Source organism: Tenrec ecaudatus, chromosome 6, assembly GCF_050624435.1.
Source record: "Tenrec ecaudatus isolate mTenEca1 chromosome 6, mTenEca1.hap1, whole genome shotgun sequence".
NCBI classification, from domain to species: Eukaryota; Metazoa; Chordata; class Mammalia; order Afrosoricida; family Tenrecidae; genus Tenrec; species Tenrec ecaudatus.
The window spans coordinates 152,849,355-152,861,517 of record NC_134535.1 but is presented as its reverse complement, the minus strand read 5'-3'; the positions used below and the strand labels follow the sequence as shown (position 1 = coordinate 152,861,517).

Genomic DNA, 12,163 nt, shown 5'->3' with positions numbered 1-12,163 from the left:
TTAATAGCCTCCCCACCACTTCCACAGTGGAGTCTGCCAGGCCTTTCCTAACAGGCCCCGAAAGGTGTCCCGCGACACGAGTCCACTCTCATGCAGCACTGCCTCTCAAACTAAGTTCTATTAGTCTTGACCTTCTTTTAATTATTCCAAACAAAAACTAGTTATTTTCTGCCACAGGGCCTTTGTACACATTGCTCCCACATGATCTATATGGATTTTTCACCTGGATGCGTTCTCTGACTTGTCTCTCTAAAATTCATCATCTTAAGAAATGTCTACCCCTGAAATATATATGAATAGATATGTAGAAAACAGAAAGACTCGTAAAACATGACTTTAATGTTCTATGATATATATGGGGAAGATTCTCTGGAATAGATTAATATTTAATACCTGAAGATTTTCTAGCATCATTTTATCCAGAGCTTGAATGAAGTCCTCATCTTCTACACAAGGAACATGCTTAAGTCCCCCACCTTTAATCATTACCTCCTTAATAAAAAACAGTAACAGATCAGAACTGTAATTGTAACATATGATATGGCACAGCTTGTTCAAAGCAATTTAAAGAATACATAACATTATTAAATAACAAAAGAATTCATTAGTAAAGAAAAAATATTTACTTAGAAAAGCACACTGAAAGTAAATTTCCAGAAAAAAAAGAGTAAACGTCCAGAAAGATAATTTTCAATAATCAAAAGAAACAACAACTCAACGGGTAGAATCCAAGTATTATGAAAACGTTGCACAATTTAAAAGGAACTTTTTGAGCCACACATACGTTACTCTCTTCATCAGTCTCGTTCTCCTTATTGGAATCTGTAAGATAGTCTGTATTCTCTCCCTCTTCCTCTTCGCCTTCATCATCATCATCATCAGAACCCTCCTGAAATTATTACACATTAGTGGCAGCTTAAATACACTGAAAAGTATTTTAAATGGTTCAAAAAGATTTTATAACTTCTGAATAACTGTTTATTATTATCATCAAGTTTCATGAAGTGTTTTTCGTCGTCTCCTTAAAATGATTAAGCAAAGTCAGCTGGTAACATCTGCTAAGTCTGAGTAACTGGAAAGCCCATTTCACTATCTTCCGCTGACCCAATAATACAAAGATCCCTTGTAGGAACTCCTCCTTGAATTCCACAAGGAAACGATTTCCTGAACATTAGAACTGAGGTTCAGACAAGTGAAGTGACACGCCCAAAAATGGAGAGTTTCCTTGCGAAGTTAGCTATTCTGCTGGTTCGCAACTCATGGTTTGAAGTACTCCTGCTCCTTCTCGTTTCCACTCAATACCTCCGCACTTTTCTTTTGAGTCAGCTGAAATCCCTTTATAAACAAAAAAATCACATAGAACCTCATGGATTTGTGTGTGCAACACAAAGTGGAATTCTGTTTGCTTATTCTTTGACCCTCTGAACCCCAATTCACCCCCACATGGTTCCATAAAGTTTTAGATTCACTGCACTAAGCAAACAAGCTTCTCAGTGCACCCAGATGACTGAACAATCACTCCTAAAAATCCAAGGACTTCAAATTTATTCTAGTAGTTTAATGTATGTCATAATTAATTGTTTAATCTGACGTATTGAATTTTAATATCTAAAATGGTAACACTTAAAGAAAGCACACAAATTTACTGACTACAATTTTTATGCATAATTCTCGATTTCAAAGTTAAGAGATGCTCTCAAAATTTGCCCTAAAGAGATTTAATTTCTTTAAGATTTTTGCAACTTTCTATTTAAAAAACTAAATTCAAATACAGTAACTTTTCCCCCTTCATCTCTTATTTGTTTTATATTACTTGAACAAATTATTCAACTCATCTGTGCTTTAATTCTTTTTTTCATAAGGGGTAATAAGAAACAGAAATGCAAATACAGTGCTTAAGACCCTGACCATGACTAAGAAATGCTCAATAAACTACTATTATGTTAATAAATTCACATTTCATTTGTTATAAAATTATCATTTCAACGTTCTAGTAACTTAAGACCAAGATGAAAACATCAACAGCTATTTCTGTCAAGCTGAATATTTAGCTCTTCTCTTTCTCAATTGAAGCAGATTGTAGAATAACCCCCATTATTTTATTACTTCACATTAAAATTATCATCTCTCCTTACAAAATTTTTCTTATCCCTATTTTCAAGGGCAGCGATGGGAAAGAGTGGTGATGAGGTGAAGAAGGAAACCATTCTAACTTTATTTCTCTTATCATGAACCACAGCTTTAATTCCTGCTCCCAGACACAGCCTAGGACTCCCCAGCAGAACATCATTTTCCGCCCCAGCAGGGGAGCACCTATCTGTCTTGAACAATACTCACTTCGCAATTTGGAAAGTAAGCAGTGATCTATTAGAGCCTGTTTGTCTAATCACTGGAGTGAGCAAAAGCTAAAGACACTCATAGGATTAGTCTGACAACGTGCATCGGAACTACTCCCATTTCCTTCTGTTGGTCTAAAATACTTAATAACCCAATTAAAACTGTACCAGAGAAACTTTCTGTGATAATCTCATTTTGAAAACAAAGCAATATAAAGTCCACTGAAACCAATTATAGAAACATATTTCAGCTCTAATTTATTTTTTAAGAGGGCTTGAAAGTTAAAAAGAAAAAGTTATGACCATAAATCTTTAAGGTACAATAACATAACTACTTAAGGGAAAATTTCCACTGCCTGTAATACGAGCCAAATTATTGAAACCACACATCACTGTCTACACTGCCTTTCACACACACATTCAATTTTTACCCAACAGTGAAGGTATCTATCGTGCAGTCATTAAACCATTTAAATGTTCAATAGCAGCTACAGACCTTAAGGGCTAACATAAACAATATATGAAATTTTATCTCTAGCATGAGAAAATCTTAAACATTATTATCAATCCAATCCTCTAAATCTTTAATTCCATTTACTCAAATCAATAAACCTAAGAATTCAACACACAGAATCTCTCTGCAAACACTTAACATTTTGAGTGCAAATTTAAACTTTTATTAACACCAACTCATGTTTTTTAATTATTCTCCTAAAGGAGAAGTTTTCAACCTACCCAATGCCACGACCCTTTAATACAGTTCCTCATGTTGTGGTGATCCCCCCCCCCCAACCATAAAATTATTTTCATTGCCACTTCATAACTGTAATTGTGCTACTGTTATGAATCGGGAGTCTCCTGTGAAAGGGTTATTCGACACCCCTCCCAAGGGGTCATGACCCACAGGTTGAGAACTGCTGTCCTAAAGGCTCTAAGTACCTAAGGAGTAGACATATCATGAGTAGGGGAAAAGTACGAAGCATACTTATTAGCTTGACTTAAAAAAAAACACTTCAAAGTTCATATATAGAGACAATAGTAAAACCCCTTTTTACTCTCACACAGTTGAGTTCATGTCAGTTATGTTTTCTTCGATACATTTGATTCACTCACTACGGTATGGACAAGAAGCAAATTGTAAGACATTATTTTAAATAAAAAATTTTAACTTAACGTTTTGAAAAAAGAAGTAATGAAAACTGTTTTGATCAATGATAAAAAATGACGTCTTGACAGCGCGTGCGCATGATAGAAGAGCAATCAACTGTCTACAGTTTGTCTTAATAGAGCCACAGAAATACAATAACTATTCACTTGTTAAAGAAAGTGTCGGTATTTTACCTCTCAAAAAGTTAATCAAGGGATTTTGAAACAAAAATACTGAGAGTTACATTTCCTATGATAAAATGAGGAAAGGCGATCTGTTTAACTGTTTAGAGATCGTGGTTCACACAATCAAATGTACCTATTTGTTATAAAGAAAAGGCATCACCTCTTCTTCTGGCTCATTTACTTCACTTTCATTTCCAGATTGCTCTTCCGTTTCAGCTCGGCCTTCTTCGTCTTCTTCATCCTCTTCAAGGTTCTCTCCTTCTGCCAGAGAATCTTTTGAATCTTTGTCATTTACTAGCCCTTAAAATAAAGAGAAAACAGAAAAATAAATTTCAAAAGCTTCTAAAGACTAGTTTTCAACACTATAGCCACTTCAGTTAAAGTGTCTATATTAGAATAATCCAATAACCATTTTTTTGGCCACAGAAAATAAGAATGGAATTTAAAACTACTTTGAGAAACATTTTGAAAATTACATGTACAAACCTTCATTTGAATAAAGGAGCATGTTATACTTTACTTCACCATAACAAAAAAATACACAAATGTATACATCACCACTACCCTTTCAAAATGTTCCAGAATTACCCTGCTTATCTCAGTCTCAATCTCAACTAAAGAAACATGCAAAGTCACAGCACATAGGTATAACCTTACTGAACACACAGGAATTCCCTTTACCAAAAAAACTTTTAAAATCTCTGAAAACTCAAAGATGACCGTGTCACATTAGTGGAGAAGCTGCACTGGCTATCATGCTGAGGGCCTGCAAATGAAGACTGAGGAAAAACAGAGTAACAGCATCTGTCAAAATACAGTTTCCCTGCCTTGCCCCAAACCGTTCCTTCCAAGGCAACTCAAACCAAGCGGCTTGAATTTGTTCCCACTTTCTCATGTTCATATGACATTTCACTGCCGAATCAATTCTCCCTTATTAAAATTTGACTTCCAAGTTCATCTGTACTTCCAAGTTGCACATAAAATAGTCACTTGATCCAATTATTTCCCATCCTGCTCCCCTAAGTCTTCTCCGCGTCATGTCATAAAGCACACTGCCTTGGGACATTGCTCATGGGAGGCTGTTGTTGGCTGCCATCCTGTCTGCTGCAACTCCTAACAACCCTGTGTCCAACAGATGAAAACCCTGCGGGGGTCTTGCTGCTGCTGGCAAAATCCATTGTTCAAGCAGCGGTGCCATCTCCCTCAACCGAGAATACACTTCAATATATATTTTCAAATTCTACCCATTCTCACAATTTAGTTTTGTACTTCCTGTATAAACTAACATTGACAACTATTTTAATCTGCAACTTCATCTCCTACAAGCTCCTAAAATACTTCAAAAATGTATCATCCCATTTTATATTTAATGATAGAACACATCTTTTCCCCCAAAGTTGTCATAATAGTTCATGGAAAAATTGGGTTAAAGGATCATCTAATTTTTCCAAGACCTTTTTAAAGCCCTTGTCACTTTGCACTTTTGCTATACCCACTTAAAATGCATGTGTACAAGTAGCAGAATTTTGATAGTTGTACTATAATTTGTAAAGTAAAATGCATATTTTAGCATATGTTCATTTGTGTTACAAATCAGCTTTTAAAAACACTTTATAAGTATTATATTTTGCATTTGCTAAACTTTATCATCATCCAGTAGAACCCTAGGAAACTAAATTTCAAATTGATTATGAAAATAAGATAAACTACAAAATCCAAGCAGTAAAATACTAACAATGCACATCAGATTTAAGTGTGTCTGAGGACTAAAATCAAACATGGCTCTCCTGAACCCGAGCTGCTTGGTACTCTAGTTATCCTGTCACAACACAGACTAATCTAAACTGCAAGATCCCCTTGTCGGACTTAATAGCTATTTCGCCGTTATGTGGACTGTTTTCCCTACATATTCAGCATATCAGAAAGCACAATCTTTGAATTCTGATTTGGTATGTTACCTAGTAATAGTACCTCTATCATTAGGACAATACTTAATAACTTAATAAAAATATCAACTACAGGTGTTGTCTTATTTAATTACGTAACGTCCATTTGTCTATGGAACTACTCAGATGTACCAACGTGCCTGTGATCTTTAAAACAAGTGACAACAAACTGGCCTGGGATGCAAAGATTTGTCCTTTCATTTTAATTTCCCACTATAAGAAAGACTTAAATACCAGAATTTTTCTGCTTTTGTGTTCTTCTATATATTTGTAAGATTTGGGAACATAAACATCTCTCCAGATATATGATTAACTATTTAAAAAGTAAATATTTCATCCTTAATCCCTCTGGTGTTTGCCACATGATACAAAATGATTTCCTATCAAATTTTCACCAATATGCTTGTCACCATCCTATTTTTGCTTTTATATTTTTCTTTTTTTTAAAGTTTTATTGGCAATTCATCCACATGTCATGTCAGACAATTCAATAATTCAACCATATCAAGAGCTGTATAATTATCACCACAATCAATTCTAACTCTAGAACATTTTCTTCTTCCTTATACAGTTATTTGTGTAATTTTTAAAACTTTAGGTTACCATATACACCACAAAGCATTCTCCAATTCCACAACTTCTCTATGTATAAAAGGATCCTAATTTCATCATATACAAAATTTGAAAAATTTAAAGTAGATGAATATACATCAAAATGTTAACACATGATATCTTTATGAGTATGGAATCTAAAGAGTATGAAATTATGGGTTTTCTCTTGTCATTTTAAAAAATTTCTACAGCAAACATATTTATTACTTTTAATGATAACACATAGAATTCAAGGGAATGATTGTTCTGTTTCTTTATTACCTAGCATCGCATTGTTATAAAACTAAAATAAGCTAATGCATGTTCAGGCGTGGAGGGTGGGTAGGGTGGAAAGGGGGAACCGATTAGAGATCTACATATAGCCTCCTCCCTGGGGGGCAGACAACAGAAAAGTGGGTGAAGCGAGAGAAATCGGACAGTGTAAGATATGACAAAATAATAATTTATAAATTATCAAGGGTTCATGAGGGAGGGGTGAAGGGGAGGGAGGGAATAAAAAAGAGGAGCTGATGCCAGGGGCTTAAGTGGAGAGCAAATGTTTTGAGAATGTTGAGGGCAACGAATGTACAAATGTGCTTTACACAATTGATGTATGGATTGTGATAAGAGTTGTATGAGGCCCCAATAAAATGATTTTAAAAATATATCAAAGGCAAGATACTATATTATCTAACGGCTTTCAACATGAAATAGATTTAATATTTATTCATGAATATGACAATTTTCTTCCTGACATACAGAGTCTACAATCAGGAGGAAAATGGACAAGGCTTGGGACCATATCGATAATATTTGTTATCATCTTTTATAGTTTCATTTGTAAATGGTGGCCCGTTTCTCCCACTCTTACATTCTAAATAAAAACAGGCTTCTCACAGGAAGCCTCTAATGCCCTTTGATTTATCAAGGACAAACCACAATGTTCTCTTTACTGCTACCAAACTAGGTGTGAAAAATATTTACTCATGCATACTATACAGATTACCAAAAGATTTGGAAAGAAGACTAACACAATTTGAAAGAAAATGAAGTTAATGAAATACATAGTAAATAAATTAACACTTTGCTTACACCAATGGAAAACTGAAAAGTGAAAACAAAGTAGATGACTTGGGGTACAGTTCAAAGAACAAAAAAAAAATCAGTAAGCCTTTAGGAGATGAGAGGTAGGAAAAATTAATATTTATACAGTTGTACCTTTAAGAATTAAGCACAAATAAGTAACACCAATTATATGCTCCAAAAGAGTATTTGCCATTGGAAAAAGAAATCTATTAATATGCCAGATTTAATGATATGGTAAAAGAATAGCTTTAGAGGGAAAATCAAATGCCACAAAGAAAAAATTTTCAGATATACAATACTATAAACTTATACAATACTATCATGTGAGGGTAAAGATCCTCTAATGAAAAATGTTAGTCTGTGTTGAAAATACGTGACAACAATAAACATGGTAGGAGCTATCAACAACCAAACCACATGGTATAGTTACCTCTTGTCACACCTGTTTCTAAGGACAAAAGCAGTTGTCTCCTACAGTCCCCAATGGAGGTATTCTTCTCCAAGAAGAATTGTAGGAGGAGACTGAGAACGTGCAGAGGTAATTGTCTACTAAGTTTCTCTAGTCCTTAGAAAGACCGAAGGAGCAAAGAGAGAGAAAACAGAAAAAAAGGGAGAAAACTGCCAGTTGATAAGGTCTGGAACGCTGTAGGATAGGTACCAATTTCTAGGAGGTACTCCCACCTTTTGTAATTTCTAGCCTGCCCTTTCTTTCTTAAGAAATAATGCCTGTTGAAAATACACAATATATAATAGCTAAGAAGAACCTAAATGGAAAACTTTATATATCGAAAAACAAAACAAAAACCCATCTCTACTGAGCTGATTCTGACTCAGGATAATTCCATGTGTTAGAATAGAAACACTTTATTGAGTTTTCTTGGCTACAATTTTGGTGTAATGGTTAAGAACTTGGCTGCTCACTACAGGGTAGTGAATTACTTAATATGGTTCTTCTAGCCAGTCTTTCTGTTTCATAGCAGCCCCACAGGACAGAGTACAACTATCTTCGTGGGTTTCCAAGACTAACTCTTTACAGAAGTAGAAAGCCTAATCTTTCCTCACAGAGTGGATGGTGATTTCAAACTGATGTCCAATACATAACCCGCTGCAACACTAAGGCTCCTTACAAGGTTTTATAAAATGGCAAAACTATTTGAGATACTAACTTCAAGAAGTTTTAAGTAATCCAATATCAAGACTTCCTTTGAAAGTGGCCTTAAAGAGCTATCACTGTAAATCAAAATGGCTTGACAGCAGTGAATAAGTGAACAATCGTCTTTTTAACTCCCATTAAATGACTTTTCCTAATGGGTCTGAATAAGAGAAGGGAAAATGGTGATAGAATTATATGACTCAATTGTGAGTGACGGTTGATAGGGTTATTTGTGACTATAAAAACTTGGAATCTAACATGAGGATTACTTTTGCCACCCCACTTGGTATTAAAAAAAAATCAGAAGCAGGAAAGGGGAACTATTACTAATCTGAAAAAAGAAGGCCTCAGAGTAGAACATGGACTTTGGATCCCGAAAGTCCAGCACAGTACACCTCCTCACTCCAGGGACAGACAGTGTCCGAGGAACGGCAGCAAGAGCAGATTTATGGGCTAGAGCACAAGACAAGACAGAGCCGGGAAAGCTGCCTGCCTTCAGGGAAGAAAACTGGCTTGTTGAGTCAGGGGCCTACAAGCATTTAATTTCAGAAGGTTGGTTTGCTGACTCACAGAGCTAGATTTGAGTGTCTTTTGGGCATTTACCTGCAGCACTACAAGAGCTTGGTGACACTACCTGAGCAGAGCAGAGGCCAAGGGGTCACATGCCTAAGCAGCCAAAGCCCAGAGAGCAGTGTGCCTGTGGGCACAGCCGAAAAGAAACCGTCTTGACTAGAAGAACTGTGACCTGAGCGTTCCTGATTTTGAACTGTATCCTGTTACCTTCTCGAATAAACCTTCACATCACTGTGAGTCTGCGATGAGAAAGGGATAGTTGGTGGGCGAACTGGTAAAAAGGCTGGAGGGGGAGGGTAAAGGCATGTCCAACCTCTACGTCGTAGGAACTGGTCCAGGGCTGGTGCTAGTGGTGACTCTTATCCTTCCCTCCTGTGAAATCAAAAGAGGTCAGACATTTCCCCCTTGATCTTTTTACACTCAACCAAAGGTAAGGAGTTGACACCCAAAATCCATGCTGTGGGAGAAAAGTGTTAGGTCTATTTTCATCAAGAGTATATATAGATTTAGAAGCACCCGGGGCCAGCTTTCCTCTGTCACCGAGAGCTGCTATGAGTCAGAGCTGAACCAGTGGCGCAGGGTTTGTCTTTACAGAAGCATACGTCTCAAGGGTGCCCCAATATGGGTTCAAATAAATCAGCAACATTTAGGGACCTTCCGAATTTACATTCGCAAGCAAACCATCTACAATTTACAGAGAGGCTAAGAGGATTGTAGTTTTCTATCACTATCCGCTGCTTCAAAGTCCTCCAATTTGGGATTATTTAATAAAATTTCTTAGTAGACGTACAGATTTCATCTAGTACTGCAACACAGCACTCAACATCAAAAGTAGAAAACTGACAAACGTAAACTCAAATTGCCAACATTAGAAAGCAAATTCTAGGAACAATCTGCCAAGTGTCACTTTCATTTTCTCTCTGAAATTAATTGCTTACCTAGTTTTATTAAGAATTCTTGTTCCAGGTCGTGTACCTGTCTGATGGATTCCTCCAGAGAATTACAGAGTTTGATCTTTGGTCTTAGCAGTTCTAGTGTATCACTGATCATGTAATCTATGTCGATAGGAAATGGATGGTCTTTTGTCCAAACCTCCAAACTTTTCTTCCACCAAACATAACGCTGATAACAGATGAAAATTAAATTAAGCTATTGCAAAGAAATTTACAATATTTATAAAATAATTTGTATTGTGACGCAACGTAATTAAAATACAACTAAAGAATGATAGAAGACCTCTATCATATTTCTATTTGGTCAACAGCAATGTTCTTATTCCTGCTCCCTATTCTAATTAGTTTCCTCAATTTACAGTTTCTGAATCATTTGTTGACTCCAAGTATTTTTTTAAATTGTAACTATTACAGAGTCCCTTTTTTAAAGTCAGGCAAGGAAAAATTATACATGAAGTAAGAGAAAATTTCAGGTAGTCTGAAATAATGTAGCAACTCCGCCTTCACCCCAAACTGTTGCCAACAAGGCTTTCCTCCATCCACAAACAGGGTTTAAATAATTTTACAAGACAAAACCAGATTAAAGTGATTTAAAAAAATCATTGCCAGCAAGCCGACGATTCTGACTGACAGTGAGCCTACAGGACAGGGTAGAACTGCCCCTGAGTTTCCAAGACTGTTAAAAAGTAGAACGCCTCATCTTTCTCCCATGGAAAGGTTGGTGATTTCAAACTGATGACCTTGCAGTTAGCAAGCACTACATACCATGAAACGCATAACCACTATACTACCAGGACTTCCTTAGTTCTTATAAAATAGTATTTTCTCTATGCCATCTCCTTTGATTTTAAAAAGGTCAGTTAAAGAATCTGGAGACAGGGTTTTTAAAATATATAAAAATCATTAACCAATAAGCATTTATTGATCATCTACAGTGCATATGGCTCTGTGTACATATTTTCCCTACTTTCATTTTGTACTTGCTCAAAATCATAAGTTTTCAATAACTGGAAGCAGACCCCAAGAATTTACTAGGATATAAACAGGTAATTTCTGATGTCTTAATGCTTCCTGTCCAGTTTGTTCTTGGTCCTCACATCAAAATATGAGCTGCACTCATATAGAGATATAGCATCTTAGACTCCATCACTGACCAACTAAATCTTAACAATATCCACTTTATGCAACATGTACGCATTAACGTAGAGAAGCACTGTTCCTGGTAATCTTCCTATCTATATTCTAAGTTCTAGGCAAAATACACCAACTTTCCCCTACACTTCATTCCTATTTCCCACATATTATCTCGGCTACACTTCTATCTTGTAATCAATTTGGAAAATGTGTCTTTCTATTTCTTATACTGGATATTTCTGATTGTCTTATCTCTGTCTGGGATGTCTGAGTGAATCCAAATAAGAAATCTCTTCTGAAAGGGATTCTACATTGCAAGTGGAGAACAATAGCTGTCATGTTGTAGCTAACCTGTGGTTTTCAATAAAGGTACTCGCCAATGTAAAAACACTCTTTACTACGGAATCTGACCCTCAAGTCTCTCAACCAGTGGATCTCAATCTTCCTAATGCTGCAACCCTTTCATACAGTTCCTCATGTGGTGGTGACCCCCAACCATAAAACTGTTTTCGTTGGTACTTCATCACTGTCATTTTGCTACTGTTAGGGATCGTCATGTAAATATCTGATTTGCAGGATATATTTTCATTGTTACAAATTGAACATAATCAAAATAGTGATTCATCACAAAAACAATGACAAATAAATGGAATTTTGTCTTGAAGCATGGTGTAGCATGGGTAAGTTTTCATGGTGGGTACTCGTGTAGGTGGGCGTAACTGCATGTGGGCGGACCCACCTGGTGAAGGATAGAGGAGCGGTGTCTCAGTTCCTAAGACCATCGGAAATGTGATTTCCGATAGTCTTAGGTGACCCCTGTGAAAGAGTCGTTTGATACCCAAAGGGGTAGTGACCAACAGGTTGAGAACCGATGATCTAAACTCGCCTCCCCGTGTTTTGCTCAGTAGCTCAGAAGATATGGGAGTAAGATATAGTGGTGGCAGGAGATCACTAATGAGCTGTTCTTTCTGAAGTGTATTTAGCCTCAGCTATTGTGAGGATGAAATTTGGATGCCTCAAGCTGTAACTTTACATTTATTGTCTTCATCAATGGGTGAA

General features: G+C 36.3%; 1 protein-coding gene across 3 annotated transcripts in view; it reads right to left on the bottom strand.

Moving 5' to 3' along the window:
• Nucleotides 1-12,163, bottom strand: part of UPF2 (UPF2 regulator of nonsense mediated mRNA decay) — a 110,021-nt gene that overhangs the window by 17,657 nt on the left and 80,201 nt on the right. For all 3 annotated transcript variants that reach the window (XM_075552384.1, XM_075552385.1, XM_075552386.1), the window contains exons 15-18: nucleotides 9,956-10,139; nucleotides 3,829-3,968; nucleotides 785-889; nucleotides 394-492 (exon numbers count right to left, since the gene is read on the bottom strand). In XM_075552384.1, coding sequence (XP_075408499.1) covers nucleotides 394-492; nucleotides 785-889; nucleotides 3,829-3,968; nucleotides 9,956-10,139 — 528 coding nt within the window. The remainder of the gene's footprint in view (nucleotides 1-393; nucleotides 493-784; nucleotides 890-3,828; nucleotides 3,969-9,955; nucleotides 10,140-12,163) is intronic.